Source organism: Bos indicus x Bos taurus, chromosome 8 (assembly GCF_003369695.1).
Source record: "Bos indicus x Bos taurus breed Angus x Brahman F1 hybrid chromosome 8, Bos_hybrid_MaternalHap_v2.0, whole genome shotgun sequence".
NCBI lineage: Eukaryota > Metazoa > Chordata > Mammalia > Artiodactyla > Bovidae > Bos > Bos indicus x Bos taurus.
Genome location: NC_040083.1, coordinates 46507532 through 46529806, shown reverse-complemented (window position 1 = coordinate 46529806; position 22275 = coordinate 46507532). Strand labels below are relative to the sequence as shown.

At 40.2% G+C, this 22275-nt stretch overlaps 1 protein-coding gene across 13 annotated transcripts in view; it reads left to right on the top strand.

Moving 5' to 3' along the window:
- Positions 1-20281, top strand: part of TRPM3 (transient receptor potential cation channel subfamily M member 3) — a 1070052-nt gene extending 1049771 nt beyond the window's left edge. For 11 of the 13 annotated variants that reach the window (XM_027549453.1, XM_027549451.1, XM_027549449.1 and 8 more), the window contains 3 exons: positions 101-300; positions 2274-2406; positions 14165-20277. In XM_027549453.1, coding sequence (XP_027405254.1) covers positions 101-300; positions 2274-2406; positions 14165-15617 — 1786 coding nt within the window. In that variant the 3' untranslated portion in view covers positions 15618-20277. Of the gene's footprint in view, positions 1-100; positions 301-2273; positions 2407-14164 lie in introns of all 13 variants that reach the window. The other 2 variants (XM_027549457.1, XM_027549458.1) reach the window with 1 other exon arrangement.
- The last annotated feature ends 1994 nt before the right edge of the window (positions 20282-22275 follow it).

Below are 22275 nucleotides of genomic sequence, written 5' to 3'. Positions count from 1 at the left end.
AACCCGTGGAATGGAGTAGGGAGACTAAGGCAGGAGGGGAGCATGATGTTGCGGAAAGCAAGGGTGTTTCTCACTTGATTGTCTCTGGTCTCTTTTTCAGCAATACATTTTTTGAGGTAAAATCAATATCCAATCAAGTGTGGAAGTTCCAGAGGTATCAGCTCATCATGACTTTCCATGAAAGGCCCGTTCTGCCCCCACCTCTGATCATATTCAGCCACATGACCATGATATTCCAGCACCTGTGTTGCCGATGGAGGAAACACGAGAGTGACCCAGATGAAAGGGACTATGGCCTGAGTAAGCTTTGAGTGACAACCCCCGGCAACTACAGAGCAGGAATCCCCACTGCTTCTATAAGCGATCATGCAAGACCACTGGGCACCTGGTTCCTCTTGCTTCCTGCCCACAGCTCTGAAGACTTGGGAGGGGTAGGAGGGTATGCTCGATGAAAAATGGTGCTGGAAACAAGACAGGAGAGGCTGCAACTGAACATTCTTAACCTCTCTGCTTTCTTAGTGAGATAAAACCAGACTCCAGCAGGGCTGTCTTAGCACCTTCATAGGTTCTAAGCTTCTTACTTGCCAGACATCCCACCACAAGATATATCAACCATGTTAATATGCTCCCAATGCTACTGTATATATAATTTAAGCATCCTGACATGCAGAGTTGTAGGTGATTAAGTTTGACTTTCTATGATTGTTTTTGGATCTATAGTGTTTTTAGGTCTTAAACATTTCCCAAGCCTTGGGGGGTGTTCCTATATGATTTCAAGAGAAAACCAGCAGTTTTTTCCATAATCCAAGAATAAAAAAGACTTTCCACCAACCACTTCCTAGCCCAGTATTTCTAAAAAGAGGTTCAATTGGGGGAATAATCCTTTATTATATAGAATTGTTCCACACATTGTAGAAGATTTAGCACATCCAGCCTCCACTCATTGAATACTAACAGTTCCTGCAAGTTCCTAAATGTCCCCTGGGTACACCCACTGTTAAGAACAGTAGGATCCAGCCCCATACAAGCAACCTCCTGTGGTTTCTCAAAGAGTGTCAAATAGACCACCTACACTAAATCTACTGAATCAGAGCCTTTAGGACTATGGCCCAAGAATCACCTCCAGGTGATTACTAGTGCAACTCAAGTTTAAAACCAAAGCCACTCAATAATCAACTGTTTCTTTAAGTCTGAAGCTTTTAACAACTTCTTTGACATAGCAATGCCTGACCTCTTCTGAGACATTAAAATTGGAAAGTTGGAGAGGGGTTAAGAATTCCAAAATTCACTGTTTCCATTTGAAATACCCATTTAGGCAAGTAGAAAGCTCAGGGGAGAAAAGGTTCAGATTTCCACTGGGCTCTTTCTACCACTGTATCAGTTACTAGTTTGTTTACTTGCTATAAACAGAACACCAGATACAATAACACAAATGTATAAGGTTTTGCTTTAACTCACACAACAAAAAGTGAAAAGGTAAATAGCCCAGAGCTCAATAATGACTCACTAAAGTCAAAGACCCCACGCCTATTTTTAGACTCAACTATTCCCTGTCACACTGTCTTGTCTCACAGTAGCAAAATAGCTGCTGTACTTCCAGTCATCACATGTCCATGTTCAAGGCATAAAGAAGTATGAAGATGAAAAAAGGTAGAAAGAATCAACCACATACCTGTAGTTGATCAGGAAACCAGAATCTCTTTCCAATACCTTTGAAAGAAAAAGGCGGTGGAGGTGGGGTGGGGATTGAAATGTCAACCTTTTCCTGCAGCAGATTTTTTTTTTTGTACCTTGAGCCAAACTGTGTTTCTTGGTTGCTACTCAAACTTCAAGGAATACTGGAAATATTTGGCTTTCCAGTCTCAATAGTTGGAAGAGGGAGGGGAAATTGGGTTACAAAGGGCTTTTAGTAAGGCAAATGAAAAATGTGTGTCTGCCACACTCCTCAGCCCAGGAGTTTTTAATAAACCTTTCTCTGCATAGCTTCCCTTTCCTTTATTTAGCTACATTGTTATCCTTACAACATATATTATCCTAACCATTCTCTGCAGTAAGCCAGGTACACTTAGGTGAGATTCAGAGGTCCAAAATGAATCTAACACCCAGAAAGAGGACAATGACACCAGTCAGCTGACCAGGTTTGGATTTAGTTTGATCTTAGTGAAGGATCGAGGCACTTCCCTAACCTGACTTGAGTTAGGAATGTCATTAGGCCCACAAATCAGGTTCATTGCTTTTACTTCTCTGCCTCATATCTCTCATCTTTTCCACAGAGCTCTTCATAACTGATGATGAGCTCAAGAAAGTACATGATTTTGAAGAGCAGTGCATAGAGGAATATTTCAGAGAAAAGGATGATCGATTCAACTCGTCCAATGATGAGAGGATACGCGTGACTTCAGAAAGGTGTGTTCTCTGGGCGCATGTCTCCTGGGGATGTTTTATACCATGGCATGCCTTATCAATTGATTTTGTTTGCAGGACCACAAAGAAAACAGATCCCTCCGCCCCTTTTTGCTTATTTTTATTGTACAAGAAATCATTGAGCTTATGAGAGAACAGAACATTGTCTGAAATGTCTATAGATCAAAATCCCAGACTTGTAAGTCCTAGATTTCCCAGCAGGCAGTAGAAGTCGCCTTCTTGGACACTGGAGATTGTTGAGTCCAGGACAGGGCAAGAGTTGTTGACTCAGACCAGAAATTGGAAAGTTCAGACCTAGACACAAACCAAGGGAGTCCCAGCCCAACTCAAGGCTCTCATCAAGTTTGTGTTTCATGTAGATCATTGAGCATCTTCTCCAAAGGTCAAGATGGTCCTAGTGCCTGGCTTATATGGGTGTTCGGTGCCTTCTGAATAAACAACAGCAAGAGACTTGTGAATTAGAATAATTGTTGAGGGTGTTTTTTTCAATTATTTTTTTTTTAATTCTTATAGAAATAGGCAAAAACAAAGAAATAAAAGCAGATTTTTTTCTACTTACTTATTATACACTTTTAGATCTCACTGACCAAATAGGTTTATAGACCAGTAGGGTTGTAAGAAAAAAATCTCAAAGAGAAGAGAATACTTTAAATTTAATAAATCTAACTTTATGCAAATAAATTTAAATTTTTCTGGTTTTCCTCATTTTGCTGTAGTCTAATACAAACTTCATTCCAGGCTGGCATATTCCAGCATTTGGGGCACTGCTTTTCTGAAGAACACCCCACGTATTACAAAACACTAGTGTAACTTTAAATTTTAAGCACTTGCAATATAGAGATGGCAGAAGTTACTTATAAATAGTGGGGAAAAGGATGATACATTGATGACATCAGTTGATATATGACTCAGGCTTTTAAGATTTGAGTCAGTCACGTCTAGTTTTCATGAAATGGCATTTTGTCTGCTTAGCCACTTCATACGTTTTCTCTAATGGCTCTGCAGAAATGACACAAATGGCATTTTTTTCTATCCCTGCCCATTATTTATTTAAGGAATGCAGTCTAGATGAGTGGTTATATACACACATGCCATTTAGTGATTATATCCATAGGTACTAGCCAATATTAATAAAATTTAAAGCCATGCACAGATTTTATACACATCTGTCACTGCAAACTAGAACATTTTATGATGATATGATGTGAAGCAATTTTCTAGCAAACAGAGGAAGAAGCTGCAAATCTGAAAACCTCTCTCATGCTAAGGCCTTGAAAAAGTTATTTATTAATGGACATATTAGCCATGTAGTTCCCATAAAATTGTGCCATGTGGACACTTTGTCCATTACTCAGGCATATTTGCAAAGCATGTGTCCAGGACCCTTTGCAATGGCTTTTTGTATTCAGAAAACTGCAGACCTGGGAGAAAAGAAAGATAGGGGGAGGAGTATTAAGATGCAGAGAAGTCCTTGTTTCTCTGGGGAACTAGCGTGAGAGGTGCAGACACCAGGGCGTGCAAACTGTGGCCTGTCATAAAGCCCCTTTGAATGGGAACATGGAGGAGCTAGAGCACCTCCACCTGAGGCTCTCACCCCACATTTACAGATGCTTCCAGGAGACTTCTTCCCCGAGGCCCTCTTCCTCTCTGGGGAGTTACCGAGCCCCACCCTTCAGGAAGGTGACCAAGATGAACAATTCCCAGAAATCAGGACAGAGTGCAGGGCAGCCCTCCCTGTGACCTAGGCCTTAGCTGACCTTCTGGAGTAACAGGGCCCAGAGGGCCAGGGTGAGTTCACAGCTAAGCCCAGGTGCCAGAGAAGTGAATCTAAGCCCAGGCCTCATTCTGCTTCTGTAGCTTCTGTCTGTGTTTATTTGAAGTTCTGCTTTTGGTGGTGATGGTAGTAGTTTTGCATCTGCAAATGTACCAAAAACAATGCTTTAAACACTAGAATTATACTCAGTACAATAGAAACACCATGAGGTGCATCAGGGAACGGAGATCAACCAAGGGAGGGAGGGGATCCATATTACCCATTTCACACATTCTCCAGGACATGTCCTTTCTAAGTGGAGTGGCAGGTGAAATCACCTGTCCTGTTTTACATGAGCTAGCTGGCTAGCTAGGTAAATAGATAGATGGGTAGAGAGATGATAGATAAGTATGTATAAACTCACATTTGAATACATATGTTAAATTTATATAAGTTAACTTCATATATTATATATTTTATACTTTTCTCCTCATATTAGATAACCTCAATACAGAGATTTGAAATCAGAAAACTTAAGAGCTGGTTCTTTGCTCTGTTTCTCCCCTTGCTACTACCTTTAAAATACAGTTAATTTATTCAAGTTCTATTTGCATGAATCTCTTTAGAAGTAAAAGTGTACTTCTATAATTGTCTATTTAAATGGATAATTATTAAATTATGTTTTTGTCACCAAATAGTATGTATAGGAAGGACCCAATACAATATTCAGGAGATCATTAACACCTTGGAGGAACTGATTCTGAGAAACTCTTGTCTTTGCCATTTTTATATAGCAATGACCATGATGTATCTAAAGCAATACAATTCCAAAATATAGTGAGCTAATTGATTGTAACCAATGCCGTTACTTATTTGGGACAATATCTAGCTAGTGATAATTATATTAAAATAGCCAAAATTTTAAGCTGTTAAGCAACATTGGTAACTACCTTCTTTTCTGAGGATTTTTTACCCTGGCTTACAATAACCAATCCTTGGAGTTTGTGCCATCAAATTCTGTGCTCATCATCCTTTACCTAGTGGGTTCTGTTTCAATACATGTATACTGGGGCTTTTACTGTGTACCAGGCAATAAGGCAGAGCTCTGTCCTCAAAAAGCACAGTCTCACAGAGTTCTAGTGTACACCCAAGGCAGGAACAGCCAGAAACATCTAACTCACAGTTGTCAAACCTTAGAAGGCCGTAAAATCATCTGGAAAGCTTGTTACAAGACAGGTTTCTGGGCATCCACCTACATCCTTGGTTTCTTTTTTTTTATATATATATATATATATATCCTTGGTTTCTGATTCACCGTGTCTACAGTGGGGCCTGAGAATTTGCATTTCTAACAAGTTTCCAGTAATGCTGATGGTAATGCTAGTCCTGAACCACACTTTGGGGAACACTAATGGAATATAATGGATAAGCTTAAAGTCCCAAGTAGGATAGGACAGTGCAGAATTATTCACTGTGGAACATATATCAATAAAATTCGGTACCTTACATTTGGACCAGTTCTGGAGGTCATTAAATACAGATTGTGTGTGTGTGAAAGTCAGTCATTCATGTCCGACTTTTTACGACCCCATGGACTATAGTCCATGGAATTCTCCAAGCCAGAATGCTAGAGTAGGTAGTCTTTCCCTTCTCCAGGGGATCTTCCCAACCCAGGTCTCCCACATTGCAGGAGGATTCTTCACCAGCTGAACCAGAAGGGAAGCCCAAGAACAGATTACTTGTACCCAAAGCAGTGTTTCTCCCACACACCTGACCAGCAGCAATTTAACAAGCATGTACTGAGCAGGGCCTGGGGTTGGAGTGGGGATAGAAGGATTTTGCTTTGAAAGAATGTATGATCCAGTTACAGTCAGCCTCTATTTGAGCACCTCCTGAAGGAGGAGAAGCTGCCTTAGATACCAGCCTCATGAATAAATACAGAAAAAATTACATTCTACTGTCTCTGAAAAAATGTTTCACATATGGTAATATCACCATCATCTCCCATTTGCTTTATCGTTTCTAAACTAAATATCCCAAAATCCTTTAACCACTTAGCATGTGTACAGCAGATCTTCCACTACCCTGCCCACTTTCTCAATATACACTTTGAATTTTCAACATCACCCTTTAAATGTGGTATCTAAATGGAACCTAATTCTGTGTTATAGTTAGAGCCTAGACTCAATGCCTTTATTCATTCACTTACTGTTTTTAATTATCTACTATATGCTAACATAATACTTACAGAGTACAATAGGAAAAGAACATGTAACAAGGGAAAGAACATAGTAAAATGGAAAGATTTTAATACTAATTCTGCAGTAACTAGCTGTGTGACCTTGAACAAGTTACTTAACTCCTCTGAACCTATGTCCCAATCAGTAAAATGGGGACATACCTGTGGTATTAATACCTAACTAAAATTTTAAAAGTTACTGAGATAACATACATGAAATATTATGTTTTAACTGGTAGTTATTATTTTTGGATCTACACATTTTATTTGCTATGGGATTGCATTACTATCATAGCAGCCAAGTCATATCTTTGGTTCAGAGTGAGCCTACAATTAATTAAAACCAAGCCTTTTTTACATCAGATATTTCAAATATCTTCCAACTTCTTTGGAAATGTTTGTTTCTAACCTAAAATCAAGACTTAGCATTCATTGCTATGAAATTTGTCTTTAATTCCACTTCCTCTTTGTGTGCTCAGCCACTTCAGTCATGTCCAAATCTTTGCAATGCCATGGATTATATAGCCTGCCAGGCTCCTCTGTCCATAGAATTCTCCAGGCAAGAATACTACAGTGGGTTGCCATGCCCTCCTTCAGCGGATCTTCCTGACCCAGGGATAGAACCCACATCTCTTAGGTCTCCTGCATTGGCAGATGGTTTCTTTACCACTGGCGCCACCGGAGTCCCCACCTCCCACCCTACACTTTGGCTCATTATTATAGCATTTTAAGGACGACTTTGGATCCTGATTTTATTGTCTGTCTACTAATTTTTCATCCCATTGTTTTTATATCATTGTTTGCTTGATAAATATACCTGCTATGCCTTCAACATAATCCACCAAAATCTCACCAGGATGAATCAAGTGAACCAAGACAGAACTAAGATATTGCATGACTCCAGTAAAGCAGGTGAACCAAGACAGAACTAAGATATTGCATGACTCCAAAAACTGTCTTTCATGATGATACCAGTCCATGTTATACCATCTCTCACTTGGTTAATTAGCTAGCCAAGTATTCACATTTCTCCAGTCAACCTAGTGTATCAACCCATTTACTAAAATCACAATTTACTTTATGAAAAATATTGTGCATCTATGTTTCTTTGTTAGTCTAGATTATCAAAAGAGAGACAAGATTAATACTGAGCCTCCTGTTAATTAATCCTGTCTCTTTAAAGTGCCCAAAAGATAGCATCAGCTTAATTACTTAAAACTAAGCCATTCTATGGGCTTCCCAGATGCTCAGTGGTAAAGTATCCACCTGCCAATGCAGGAGACTCAGGACACATGGGTTCAATCCCTAGGTTGGGAAGATCCCCTGGAGAAGGAAATGGCAATCTGTTCCAGTATTCTTGCCTGGGAAATCCCATGGACAGAGAATCCTGGTGGGCTACAGTCCATGGGGTTGCAAAAGAGTCATACCTGACTTAGTGACTAAACAACAACAAGCCATTCTACAATGCCGCCTAGAATTGATGTTAAACTCCCATAATTCATAGAATCAGGAATGTTGAGTACTGAGAAAACATTTCCTATCTGCAGTCTCCTGGCATTTCTTTTTATTTCCCTTTGGCTCTTAAGGGTCACCTAGATTTTCTGGTGATCATAGATGGAAGTTCTTTTCTGGTCCCTTTAACTCATTTAAAGCAGGTTTTGCAAACTGGTCGCTCGTGGGCAGCACCTGCCCACAGAGGGCTGTTGTGTTGAGCTGACAGTGATTGTTAAAATTCACTCTGAATGCCTTTGGCCTGGACATGCTCTCTTCTGCCACAGAACCTTCCACTGGTCTCTTATGCTTTGCCTGCTTCACGTACTTCCTTGATCTGCCCTCCCATAGGGATTTGGTCCTCAGACCCCTAACTTACAGCTTCCAGTTTATCCTCACCATCACCCTACCTGTTGGGCTCCACTTTACAGAAGTTTCCATTTGAATTTTCTCCTTGACAATAACAATTTAGGCAAACTGTAATATACATCATTCCTTATCATCTTTTAATCTAACATTATCTTTCCCAAACCAATAGGCTCTGTAGCCCCCTTTTTCCACTTTACCTAGATCCGAAAAGTATTAGACAATGACTATTAATAGTATTTTACAGTTACAATGTTTCATAACAAAGAGAGAATAATTTAGAATATATGAAATTTATAAATAATCCCCAAATAGTGTAAGTCATAAAAGAGGAGCTTCAGTCACTTGCCACTGTATCTTTTTCTAAAGCTGATCTTTGCTATCTCCATTGATAGATCCAAGTTTAACTTTTCTCCCCTCTTTTGGTCCCAGAGTTAATTAGAAGGATAACTGGCCCAAAGGGAAGGGTCGTTGTCATCTTTTATTCACTAAGTCGTGTCTGACTCTTGGCAACCCCATGGACTGTGGCCTGCCAGGCTCCTCTGTCCATGGGATTCTCCAGGCAGGAATACTGGAGTAGGTTGCCATTTCCTTCTCCAGGGGATCTTCCAGACCCAGGAATCAAACCCAGGTCTCCTGCATTGCAGGCAGATTCTTTACCTAATGAGCTATGAGGGAAGCCCATAGGAAAGGGGTAGGTAACCCTAAAATTCACAAATTATATTATCAGTCTATGGATAAGCAAGAGTTCACTTTAGCTGCTCTGCATCATTGTCTTTGATCAAAAAACCTGTATCAGTATACCCCTTGCCCCTATAAGAGCCCCCACAACTGGGCTCATGTGATCTGAAGTTGTTTCTGCTCTTCATCCTACACCCATCCAACTGCTAGCACTCCAGGGAATATTTGAAATTTAGAACAGGCATGACCAGCCAGTTGTCTTTTTCCTTTTACCATAGTTCCTTTAATCACATTTTGGGGTTATCAGGAAAAAAAAAAAAGAATTTTCTAGAAGGTAGGCACACACAATACAATAATCCTTCAGTTCAGTTCAGTCACTCAGTTGTGTCCGACTCTTTGCGACCCCATGAATTACAGCATGCCAGGCCTCCCTGTCCATCACCAACTCCCGGAGTTCATTCAGACTCACGTCCATCGAGTTGGTGATGCCATCCAGCCATCTCATCCTCTGTTGTCCCCTTTTCCTCCTGCCCCCAATCCCTCCCAGCATCAGAGTCTTTTCCAGTAAGTCAACTCTTCACATGAGGTGGCCAAAGTATTGGAGTTTCAGCTTTAGCATCATTCCTTCCAAAGAACACCCAGGACTGATCTCCTTTAGGATGGACTAGTTGGATCTCCTTGAAGTCCAAGGGATTCTCAAGAGTCTTCTCCAACATCACAGTTCAAAAGCATCAATTCTTCGGCACTCAGCTTTCTTCACAGTCCAACTCTCATATCCATACATGACTATTGGAAAAACCATAGCCTTAACTAGACAGACCTTTGTTGGCAAAGTAATGTCTCTGCTTTTGAATATGCTATCTAAGTTGGTCATAACTTTCCTTCTGAGGAGTAAGCGTCTTTTAATTTCATGGCTGCAGTCACCATCTGCAGTGATTTTGGAGCCCCCAAAAATAAAGTCTGACACTGTTTCCACTGTTTCCCCCTTTATTTTCCATGAAGTGATGGGACCAGATGCCATGATCTTCGTTTTCTGAATGTTGAGCTTTAAGCCAACTTTTTCACTCTCCTCTTTCACTTTCATCAAGAAGCTTTTTGGTTCCTCTTCACTTTCTGCCATAAGGGTGGTGTCATCTGCATATCTGAGGTTATTGATATTTCTCCAGGCAATCTTGATTCCAGCTTGTGCTTCTTCCAGCCCAACGTTTCTCATGATGTACTCTGCATAGAAGTTAAATAATCAGGGTGACAATATACAGCCTTGATGTACTCCTTTTTCTATTTGGACTCAAATTCAGACTTAAATTGAAGAAAGTAGGGAAAACCACTAGACCATTCAGGTATGACCTAAATCAAATCCCTTATGACTATACAGTGAAAGTGAGAAATAGATTTAAGGGACTAGATCTGATAGAGTGCCTGATGAACTATGGATGGAGGTTCATGACATTGTACAGGAGACAGGGATCAAGACCATCCCCATGGAAAAGAAATGCAAAAAAGCAAAATGGCTGTCTGGGGAGGCCTTACAAATAGCTGTGAAAAGAAGAGAAACAAAAAGCAAAGGAGAAAGGGAAAGATATAAGCATCTGAATGCAGAGTTCCAAAGAATAGCAAGAAGAGATAAGAAAGCCTTCCTCAGCGATCAATGCAAAGAAATAGAGGAAAACAACGGAATGGGGAAGACTAGAGATCTCTTCAAGAAAATTAGAGATACCAAGGGAAAATTTCATGCAAAGATGGGCTTGATAAAGGACAGAAATGCTATGGACCTAAGAGAAGCAGAAGATATTAAGAGGTGGCAAGAATACAATAATCCTTAACATATTGCATATTGAAGTTGAAATTTTCTGTGCTGCCAGAATCTTCTTTTGAATGCCCTTTTCCTTATCACTTTGGCCGTTAGAGGCTGGTTGTCTTAGGACCTGGATTTCTTTTTTTAACCAGTCTATAATAGAGTGCCCTTTGATGGACTTCTGGCTGTTGCTTTCTTGGCCTCCTGGGAAGAACCACCTCATACCTTTCCAGGTTTCTGTTGGGTGCCTATTGTGATTGTGTCTTGAGTTATTCTGAAATAAGTCACACAAGATCTGGAAATTTAAAAGAAGGAAAGAAAAATAAAGTGTCCCTCCCATACAACATCTTTCTTTCCAAATCCCTTTTTATTTTCTTACTTAGTCACTGCCATATGTATCTCCTTGAGGATTCCTTTTGATCCATAAAATCTTACCATTCTTACCTCCATATGATTTCCTGAGTTATTTGACCAGAGTCAGCTCCTGGAAACTACCCCTATGAGCCAAAACTCTTGATTTGTTTCTCATACCTATTTATATCTGTAATGCATGCCCATTGACAAATTAACTTTTCAAGAATTCTTTTTAAAGATTAAGGGAAGAACTCTATGTATGGAATAAGTGTATGTAAGTTTGACTCTAGGAACTTTCCTCTTTTTTATAACTCCTATATTAAACCCCTATCACTTATATCAATGACCTAACTGACATACAGTCAAGTGATTAAACACATCCAGGATTCTGAAAGAAAACAGATCAAACAGTTCTGTTTTTTTGTTTTTTGTTTTTTTTTTAATTCAAGTCTTACATTCCAAAGCACCTCAGAGCCCACAGGAAAGTTAAGATTTGGTGAAGAAGAGCTCCTTGATCTTGTTCTAGAATGTTTCCCTCCCCTAGTTCTACCCCCTGGAGCCATACTTCTTTATCTTTGCTCTTGAGGCTCCCACTGGGCACCTCCTTGCTTTCCCAGAGGACCCCCTTCCTCCTCGTACCTCTTCTCTCCCTCCCATTCCTTAGGGTCCTTAGTGTCTGGGTTCTGTTTATTCCCCACAACCAAGTCCTTACTCTTTCATTGCCTCTTGGTGCCTTAGCTCAGCCTTTCACTTGCTAGTTTTCTCTGCAGTGTTGGATTCTGGAACTAAAGTGAGGTAGGGTGCGCAGGGGGGTCCCCACAGTGCAGGGAGATATCTTCCCATGCCCAAAACAATAGCCACATGCAGTTATACTCAGAGAACATCTTTATCTCTTTCCATACCAACCTTGTATATACCAGACTCCAGGAAAGGACAGGAGAGGGAGGAAGAAAATTATCCTGCATTTTGTAACTCTGCCAACACTGAAAAACTAGGTGGACCCAGTACCTAAGTATCCCAAACAAAAATCCTCATTCTTCAAAAATGTACCATCTGTCCCACTCCTGCATTTAATGAAATAGTATTTTTATCTACTTACCGAAAGCATATTGCATTGCAAAAACGAACTGTAATACTTGCAAACTCCATAGGATAGATGATGAAAAAGTCAATTGTAAGTCTCTAAGACTCACAAAATTATTATTGTAAGTAATTTGTTTCTTGGGCTACGTGTATACCACAAAACAAGTGAAATAGGAAAAAGTTGAATTTTCTTTCTGAACCATCTGTGCTAGCTGGATGAGTAGCATTGGGTTTGCCAGATACAGAATTGCTCAGTGTACAAGTCTTTTGGAAATATACCTGAGCATCATGGCAGAGTGTGCCTAGACCCTAGAGGTGCTAAACTGGCTATGGAGCAGCAGAAAGGAGCAAAAAAAAAAAAAAGTTTCTGAAGCAGGGCTCTTGAGAGCAGTCCAGAAACTTAGACTGATGAAGGGAAACTGAGAGATAAAAGAGCAGAGTGAGTTGTGGGGGGGCAGGGGAGGGTGTTGCAAAGGTAAGAGAATCACATATTCCCACTCTGGCCAGCAGAAGTAGGCTTTTATACATGTTTGTGTTTTTTTTCTAAACCTATAGGTCCCTCAGAGAGAGAAACCACATGCCTCTTATATCTCCTTCTGGCATTGAAATATATATTCTTCGCAGATAGAGGTGTTGCTATTGTTAACACACCACCACCACCATCACAACAATTGGAGGGACCTAGCTCTAATTCCTATCATCTTTTGTAAAGCATGCAACCATGTTCCTTTTAAGGGTCAATGGTCAAGTAATTTTCTGTGCATATTGGAAGAATTAGGAAAGTATCTTTATCCTCTCAAAAAAAGTTGTGAATAGATCTTTTTTAGATTCTCCAAGATTTGCCTTTTGACATTTAAAAGTGAAAGTTTAAGCTCAAACCAAAACTTGCCTTTGGTTTGTCCTTTCCAAGTTAATTTGAACAAGTGAAAAATATGGCACAATTTTATTTTAAATATGTGGTCTCTGTCTTTATAAGTAAATGGCCTAGCAACCCATTAAACAATTGAAATCAAGTTTGTCACAGTGATTTGTTCAGTGAGCCTTTCTTGACATCTGGCAGGTATTGGGCTGTCAACATGGAAATGCAAAGAGGAATATGAGACAGATCACACCCTTAAGAATAGGGACTATAGAAATAACTGGGATAGAAAGCACCTGGATCAGCTACCTGGAAAGACAGAGAGAGGCATAGGATGATTTATTGATAGCCACTCTAGAGTTTACCAAAAATTATGTAATCTTGGCTAAATTTCTTGATATTTGTTTATCCTTTATTAATGAAAGGATCGGGTTAAATAAGGTCAACCCCAGGTGACTCAGTAACAGGACCATATCAGTTCCTTTGGAGGTACTACTTTCTAAAAAGATTGTTGTGAATAAGAACAACAACAAAAGATTATTATGTATATGCAAAATAAACATAATCCCAGTCCATAAAATACAAATTTTACATGCACACTACAGTAAGAATAGCTACATTCTACAATTCTACTGCAAAACTGGGTAAAGTCATCCAAATGAAACATTCTCATTTTGCTGGTAACTGTTAAGCCAACATCCTAGTCCTTATTTAGGTCATTGAACCCTGCCCCAAGCCACAGTGAAGCCAGGAGGGCGGCAAAGAGTGGGACTTTGGCCTCACTCCTCTTCAAGACCTCCTTGCCTAGGTGTTTAGTTGTTGGGACTGAGCATGAAGTTTCCCCGAGGGAAAGGGAATTAGTAGCTAGAAACTGCTGGATTCAATCAACTCTCAAGCCTTTTCTAGCTTAGAAAGATTGGAGTTCTATGATTCCCAGTGACAGGGTCACAGCCATCCTCTCCTCTCCACCCCTTCTCACTACCCACACCCCCTCAGTTCCCCCCAGTAGGACAGTGATGGCACTAAGTTGGGGCACAATTCTAAGCCCCTCTGTCCCTGCTCCACAGCCTCCTGCAGAGAAACTACCCAGAGTGACTCTGGTTCTCTCTTCCTGCCCAGGGTGGAGAATATGTCCATGCGGCTGGAGGAAGTCAACGAGAGGGAGCACTGCATGAAGGCCTCGCTCCAGACCGTGGACATCCGGCTGGCGCAGCTCGAAGACCTCATCGGGCGCATGGCCACAGCCCTGGAGCGCCTGACAGGTCTAGAGCGGGCTGAGTCCAACAAAATCCGCTCGCGGACCTCCTCGGACTGCACAGATGCAGCCTACATTGTCCGCCAGAGCAGCTTCAACAGCCAGGAGGGGAACACCTTCAAGCTCCAAGAGAGTATAGACCCTGCAGGTGAGGAGACCTTGTCCCCAACTTCTCCAACCTTAATGCCCCGTATACGAAGCCATTCTTTCTATTCAGTCAATATGAAAGACAAAGGTGGGATAGAAAAGTTGGAGAGTCTTTTTAAAGAAAGGTCCCTGAGCCTACACCGAGCTACTAGTTCCCACTCTGTAGCAAAAGAATCCAAAGCTCCTGCAGCCCCTGCAAACACCTTGGCCATTGTTCCCGACTCCAGAAGACCATCCTCATGTATAGACATCTATGTCTCTGCCATGGATGAGCTCCACTGTGATATAGACCCACTGGACAATTCCATGAACATCCTTGGGCTGGGAGAACCAAGCTTTTCGGCTCCAGTACCTTCCGCAGCTCCTTCAAGTAGTGCCTATGCAACTCTTGCACCCACAGACAGACTGCCAAGCCGGAGCACTGATTTTGAGGACATCACTTCCATGGACACTAGATCTTTTTCTTCAGACTATACCCACATCCCAGAATGCCAAAATCCATGGGACACTGACCCTCCAATGTACCACACCATTGAGCGTTCCAAAAGTAGCCGCTACCTAGCCACCACCCCCTTTCTTCTAGAAGAAGCCTCCATCGTGAAATCACATAGCTTTATGTTTTCTCCTTCGAGGAGCTGTTATGCCAACTTTGGGGTGCCCGTGAAAACAGCAGAATATACAAGTATTACAGACTGTATTGACACGAGATGTGTCAATGCTCCTCAAGTGATTGCTGACAGAACCACATTCCTGGGAGGTCTTGGAGGGAAAGTGGAGGAATCGTTGTGCTGCCATCCCGAGCGAGAGGCAGAACTGAGTCACCCCAGCTCTGATGGTGAGGAGAATGAGGCCAAGGGCCGGAGAGCCACCATCACAATGCCCCCCCAGGAGGGTGATAATTCAGACAGAACCCTGTCGAACAACATCACAGTTCCCAAGATAGAGCGCGCCAACAGCTACTCAGCAGAGGAGCCAAGCACACCATATGCCCACACCAGGAAGAGCTTCTCCATCAGTGACAAACTCGACAGGCAGCGGAACACAGCAAGCCTGAGAAATCCCTTCCAGAGGAGTAAGTCCTCTAAGCCAGAGGGCCGAGGGGACAGTCTGTCCATGAGGAGACTCTCCAGAATGTCTGCTTTTCACAGCTTTGAAAGCAAGCACAACTAAACCTTCTAATAAGCTTTGCAGGAGGCTCAAGAATCCAGCCCTCAAATTCTCCCTGAAATTCACCTATTCCTGTTTCTTGAAACTCACCTGCTTTATTCTTAGCTGAGCAAAACAAGTCATTCCTTGGGAGTTGTTAACTAAAAGGTGACTTCTGGGTCACAGATCAAGAAAACATTTGATCTGGCCCAGTGCAAAACGCAGGGGATTTAAGTCATGTTCACACTTGATGGGTAGGGAGGGGAAAGAGGGAGAAGAAGGGTTGAGATGAACGTGTATAACTAGTCATTTCAGAAAGCCATGAGCTCTGGGAATGATTGGGGCATCAAGCATGCTCCATGCCAGGAGGCATCTTTCCATTTCTGACCATTATCAAGAGTTTTAGGATGCAGGGCTAAATTGCAAAATAAAATAAAGTAGCCAGCATATAAATGAGATATTCTAAACTTCAATTCTGTTTTCTTTTCACATTGGCTCCATCACTGGTGACTGATGAAGAGCATCCTTTTTATTCAGTATAAGCCGGCAGCAAGCAGTTCTACCTAACGTCCCACATCCTTCTCATGCCAACACTTCTGTAATTGATCATTATAAAGAAAAAACAAGGTAACAGTCATAGTTCACCTGTCTCTTATATATTCATTTCTGGTGCCACAACTTTTATCTCTTTTGAAGAAAATAAAGGGAAAAGAAATGCCTTTTTGTATTGCAATCAAAATGAAAGAAGAGTTGATGTTAAAAACAATTGTCAAGTGGTTTATTATATACAGTGGGCATTCAAGTATAGTCAAGTAAGCTCAGGATGAATGTAATTAAATAATTTTATATTTTTTAATTTATTTTGTATCTCACCTATCATCAATGAAGCCACTCACTGAATATAATAGTGAACTTAAAAAAAAATAGTAGGCAGAACTCACCTAAAACTGCCATATGAGATACTGCTATATTCCCACCATCTATGTTATGTGTGATGCTGCTTGTGTGACCCTCATTATGTGTATGAATCCACCATGTCTTCTGAACATCTCCAGGATGTAACTGCCAATTTTCCACACCACCTATCACATGACCATTTTGTATATGAATATCTGGTTACATGTGGATATTTTCATACCTAGAGTTTTGCCATTTAATCTGAGCTCAGCATAAATTTAATTGGAATTTTTCAAGGGCTGGTATCTTTTTTATGGAAATGTTCCAAAGCACTTTTTAGGGAAGTTTCAAAACCATAAATAACCTTAGAATTGACTGGGAGTTTGGTATCAACCCAAGCCATCAGTAGCAGGCATACCATGAATATTTTTCTTATACACAGAGCTATAAAAAAGATGCGGTAGACTAAAATAGAAAGCAAATAAACATATAAAGAGTTCTGTAGTATATGCTGCTTATATGCATTTACACAGAGAGACATGTTAATATATAGTTTATAAACAGACATATAGAGCTTTCTTAAAAGGCTTGGACTTTTCTATCATCTTGAGATATAACCAGGATTTTTTAATATCCAAGGAGTTCCATTGAAAGAGTTAATTATATTAAATTTTGACATGTTGAAATTATAAATTTTTAAAATCCCTATGACCTTAGCTTTTCCTTGTACAAAACTAGAGTTGCCAACATGACTCACTACCTTCCCTTTGCCTCTTTTTTCTGCGGAAGCACTTGCTATCATGGCATCTCGTTTAGTCTGGTTTCTCCTGCACAAAGAGATTATTTCAAGTACCATCAGAATAGATGTACGGTTCTAAACCAGATAGTTTTATGGACTCTCAAATATAGGCATATGTTTCTAGATCAGAATCTGGACTTAAAGTGGGATAAAGAAATTTTTATCAAATCTTTGGATTCCTATTTGGATCACTGATTTAAAGGAGAATAAAAATCTTTAAGGAAAAAGACTTAATACTTCCTGGTTATTTTGTTTTTCTGTAGTTTTGAATTCCAGATTTCTCATTATGTGAAATCAAGTGAATACATGGACAAAATCTCTAGCCTTTAAATAACAAAAACCAAAATCTTCTGAACAAGCTTTTCAGGTGTAGAGACAATGATGTTGCTGCATATAAAGAATTAAACAATTCCATCTTCACTCCTTGGATTTAAGTGAGTAAGAAACAAGTCACCAGAGTCCCTCATATATAATTGCTCTAGAAACAATTATATTTTTACTGGCCATTTCCCCTCAATAAACATGTATTTGGTCTAAGAATAGATTGGTCTATTGGTCTAAGAATAGGTCTAAGAATATCTAAATCTAAGATAGATTTAGTTGCCCTAAAACTTCCTTGAGTCATGAATCTCCTTGAGGATCTAATGAAAGCTCGGGGCTCACCTCCCAGAAAAAAAAAAAAAAATGTATGTACATGTAGAGTTGCAATATAACCTTAAAGGGTTCATGTACCCCTGGTTCCATATTGATTGATAATGAGGAAGAGGAACCATGTTTATTCATAATCAATGCAGCTGTAATAGGCACTTTACATTTCAAGACCATTTCTCTGTGATTCTCAGGAAGGCCAAGTCTCAGCACCAGAGTTTAAACCCAGATTTTGTTACTTTTGTTCCTTGGATTAGCTCTTGCTAGTTTGATATATTTACATCCTAAACACTTTGATGATTTTAAATATGGAGCATACTTACAAAGCCAGAGGCTTCTCTAAATCTGTGGAGGAATCTAGGAAGGAGGTGAAATTATTATTCTTTGGTCACAGAGCAGGATATCACAGCACCTCTAGGGCCTCATTCTGGACCAGATTGAAAATAGGGGAAAGAAATTATGAGCATGAGTGTTTCCATTCATTGTGATTTCTGGAGAGAACCAAACCTAGGAAACAAAGTATTTAACAGCCTTGGCCTTGTGACTACCTGGTCCTTTTGTTGTGCATGAAATGAAGTTCTTAAATCTTTTGTGAAGTGTATGAAATATATAAGCCAAATTTAAGTGACTTTAAACACAACCTGTATAACTTTCATGAGCCATTTCTTTCCTGTGCATTTACATGTGTGTTATGTTTCCATCCATTTCTTTCCATTTCTGGGTGTTCTGCACACCAGTGTGGCATTGATTCTGTGGCCTTGTACGGTCAGCTTGTGTCCAGACCATTTATTTCGCCATGTCCCTGATCGAGGGGGTATTAATTACCTTCTCTGTGAATTAAGCAGCCCATGAGCAGCAAGTTATTGAGGAATATAAATAAAGTCATAGAGCGCTCAAGGAAGTAATAGCTTTGGTTTAATCATATGCTTCTAAGGTGCCAATTTTTATATACTACTATATGTAATGATTTGTTCTAAATTGCTCAGTCCTTTTGAAAAAAAATGTAAGGATGTTTAATGAAAATTACCTTGGGAATTCCTGATTAATCAACAAACTTTATATTTATACTTAGAAACTCTCTCCTGGGTGGATTTGAATGAAGCTGGAAAGCTTGGCTATAATTGGCGGGGCTAGTTTGTTTCTCCAGCCAGAAGGTATATTAGGGGTCAGAATGCAGCACTTTACAGAACTGGATTTTTTTTTTAAGTCTAAGCTTCCAGGTCTAGGATATTATGTAGCACTTGAAAGTTCCCCCTTAAAAAAAAAAAAAATATATATATATATATAGATATCAGAATTATCAAATAAAAATGTACTTGTAAGAAACACAAAATGTGTTTCTTCTGAATGTTTCAAATGTATTCTAAAAGATGGTTTCTATAGATAATATTATGGTAGATAACTGGATAGTACATTTTTTCCACTTTCTAAGGCTATACAGTCTAATCTTTCTGAACGTTTGGGCTGTTTAACTTCTGTAATTATATATTATCCAGTCATCAATCATGCTATATCTATAAGCTATACTGTTCAATGTGTGTGGGGCAATGCTGTATTATAAAACACATGTAAACATATATGTAACCCGTATTTAACTCAGCATAGTTGTAGCATGTGGTTGTATTAATGAACGTTACAGGAGAACTTTATAATCCTTTACAAATCTGTAACATTCAATAAAGAAGCACATGTTGCAAGGATTAATGATGTTCCCAACTCCATGTTATTTAGCATCCTCATGAAATGGGTACTTTTGTTCCTGATCTGCTTCATGTTTTCCACATTCCCATAGACCATTGTAAAATATTTGTATGAGCTGATGTGCATCCTCTGACCAGCCCTGCAAGCTGTGGTAGGCAAGTTACGGTTTTGTGAAAGATGAACTGGCATGTTATGCAAAAACTATATGACAAATTGAAAATAATATCTTAAGCTCCAGTTGAATTAGCTGTTTGTTTACATCTGCTAACCCAGTGTGGAAGCAGTGTACAGTATTTTAAGTATGTTCATGTGGTAACACTAATATGTTTGTTTCTCGATAAAGTGATGCTAGTGTGTAGGTGGCTATATACTTGCAATACTGCATTATAGCTCACTATTCTTTAACAATATTAATGTGACTTAAATGAAGTAATCCCTCTCCAAATCCAGTCTTAATTTTTGTGGCGACAAAATGCATGCACTGCTTTATGCATTTATTTTAACTTTTTAAAGGCACTTAATGTTTTACTGTTGCCTGCTGTGATACTTAAACCAGTTGGGAACTCACTCAAATTGTTGGGCTTCTTACACTGTTTGGGGATTATGTCCAATTTAAAAAAATTAAAAACAAAAAAGTAACCAAGGATTTTTTACTATTTTTTTAAGCTCTGAACAAATAATATGGAATAAAGTATTAACTGCAGGGCCTTATAGCTATGTAACCTGGAGATAGCTAGCCAACACCACTTGGGTTTACCAAGCTCTAGTGTTGGTGCATCTGTGATATATGAAGGACATATTTCTGAGTCTTTAGGGCCATTGGGTGCAAGTTGCTAAACCAGAGATGAGAGTGAGGAGTCCATTCAAGACAGTGTAGAAATCCACATATCAGTATGGATGAATCCAGTGGACAATAGGTAGGAAAAGCTCCTACCTTGGGGCTTTTCTCACATTGTGTGTGAGCCTGGCCTGGGGGAGGGTGAGAGATGGGTGACTGCGTGTCTCATTGAGCACAGGGTGACTCTGAAGAGTCTGCCCTTCAAGGAAGTCACCATTTCATTGTGAAGAGCCATTCAACATCTGAACAAGGGAGGATGAAACTTGCATAGTCTTATAAATGATGGCTCCTCAAAGAGTAAAGAGAACTTTTCTGTCAGCCTGCACTGGCCTAGGCTTTCTTTTTACCTGTCAAACAGTCTCTTTCTCAGATTGGAGTCAATCAAAGGAGCAGTTGGTTCTGATTTTAAGGAAAACAGGATTTTTTTTTTTTTTTTTTTTTTGTACTTCATTTGAGAAGTTGGTTGCGTTACCTTTTCTCTGATGAATTCCTTGCACTGATCACTGTTAATGAAATCAAGACATGACCATTTCTACATGTGTCTAAGAGGAATTCAGTGGCCAAGTAATCCAGGTGGCAGTAAGAGTGAGGTAAATTTTCCCTTCCCTAACTGACCTGCTCTCCCAGCCCCATTAAACCTTCAAGCCATTGCCCGTTTACACAAAGTTTGTGTGCTGGGAAGTGAAAAGAATATGTATGGCTAGAAGGCCATAGTTTTCTGAAGAGCGTCAGTGCCAACCTTGACCTAGGCCTTCCTCTGGAGCTGGGGGGCTGCTGAGGGCTGGGGGATGCAGAGAGAGGTTCAGCCTTGGGCCTGGATACACAGCCTTCTTCACCCCCTTAACTTTCTTCCTTGCTCTTGGCCCAGCACAAGGTTTTATTTTTTTTTCTGCCAGACCAGTTGACTTTATCTCCTATCACCTCCATACCCTCTGGACCCTGGCAGAGGAAACTGAACCAGCGGCTGCAAGCCTTCAGACTTTGTCCAGCCCTCATCTTCCCACTGACTTAGCTTCCTCCCCGCAACTTCACCCCATGCTCCTAACTTCACTGGTGTTTGCATCAACCTCATCAATACTTTGCCTGTCTGAATCCCAAAAGAATCAGTCACATCTTTACCCCAGCTTATCACGTATCAGCAGCAGCAGCCATCTGCCTCTAGATTGTGGGGTTGCAAACACAAATACGTGAAGCGGCTGGATCCAGAACACAAATGCGGCAGTTGGGCTGGGAAAAACAACAGGAAGAAGTAGGGTTTACAGGGCTTGAGAGAGCACGTGTCTGCTACAAAGACATTCACATTCAGATTTGCAAACATTGTGCTAGCCAAACGTGTCTGCCAGCAGCTTTCAAACCTGGAGGCAATAGTTTGGGACCTCTGAGTCAGAGCCAACCAGGACCATATTCCTGATTCCAAATTAGTGAATACATAAACAAAATACACTGAAAATGGAGGTGGGAGAGAAAGGAACTCACCCTATTCAGGGTTCTTTCTGTTCTCTCAAATGATATGTGCATGTTTATTTGCTAGCTGCATCATTCTGGACCTAAATGTGGGATCTTTGTGAGGAAGATTCAGAAGAAGAGTACCATAGCATTGTATCAAGGCTTATCTGCTTCCTGCCACTACAGTGTCTGACCTGAGTTTATATTGCTTCTCCTGCTGTTCAGAACAGTCCATGCAGTATAGTGTACTCATTGCTGTTCCATAACAGAGAACTTAGACTCTCATTTGTAAACGTTCTAACCATAGTTTATAATGGGGAAAGTTATTCAAGTATCATTTTTAAATGAATTCC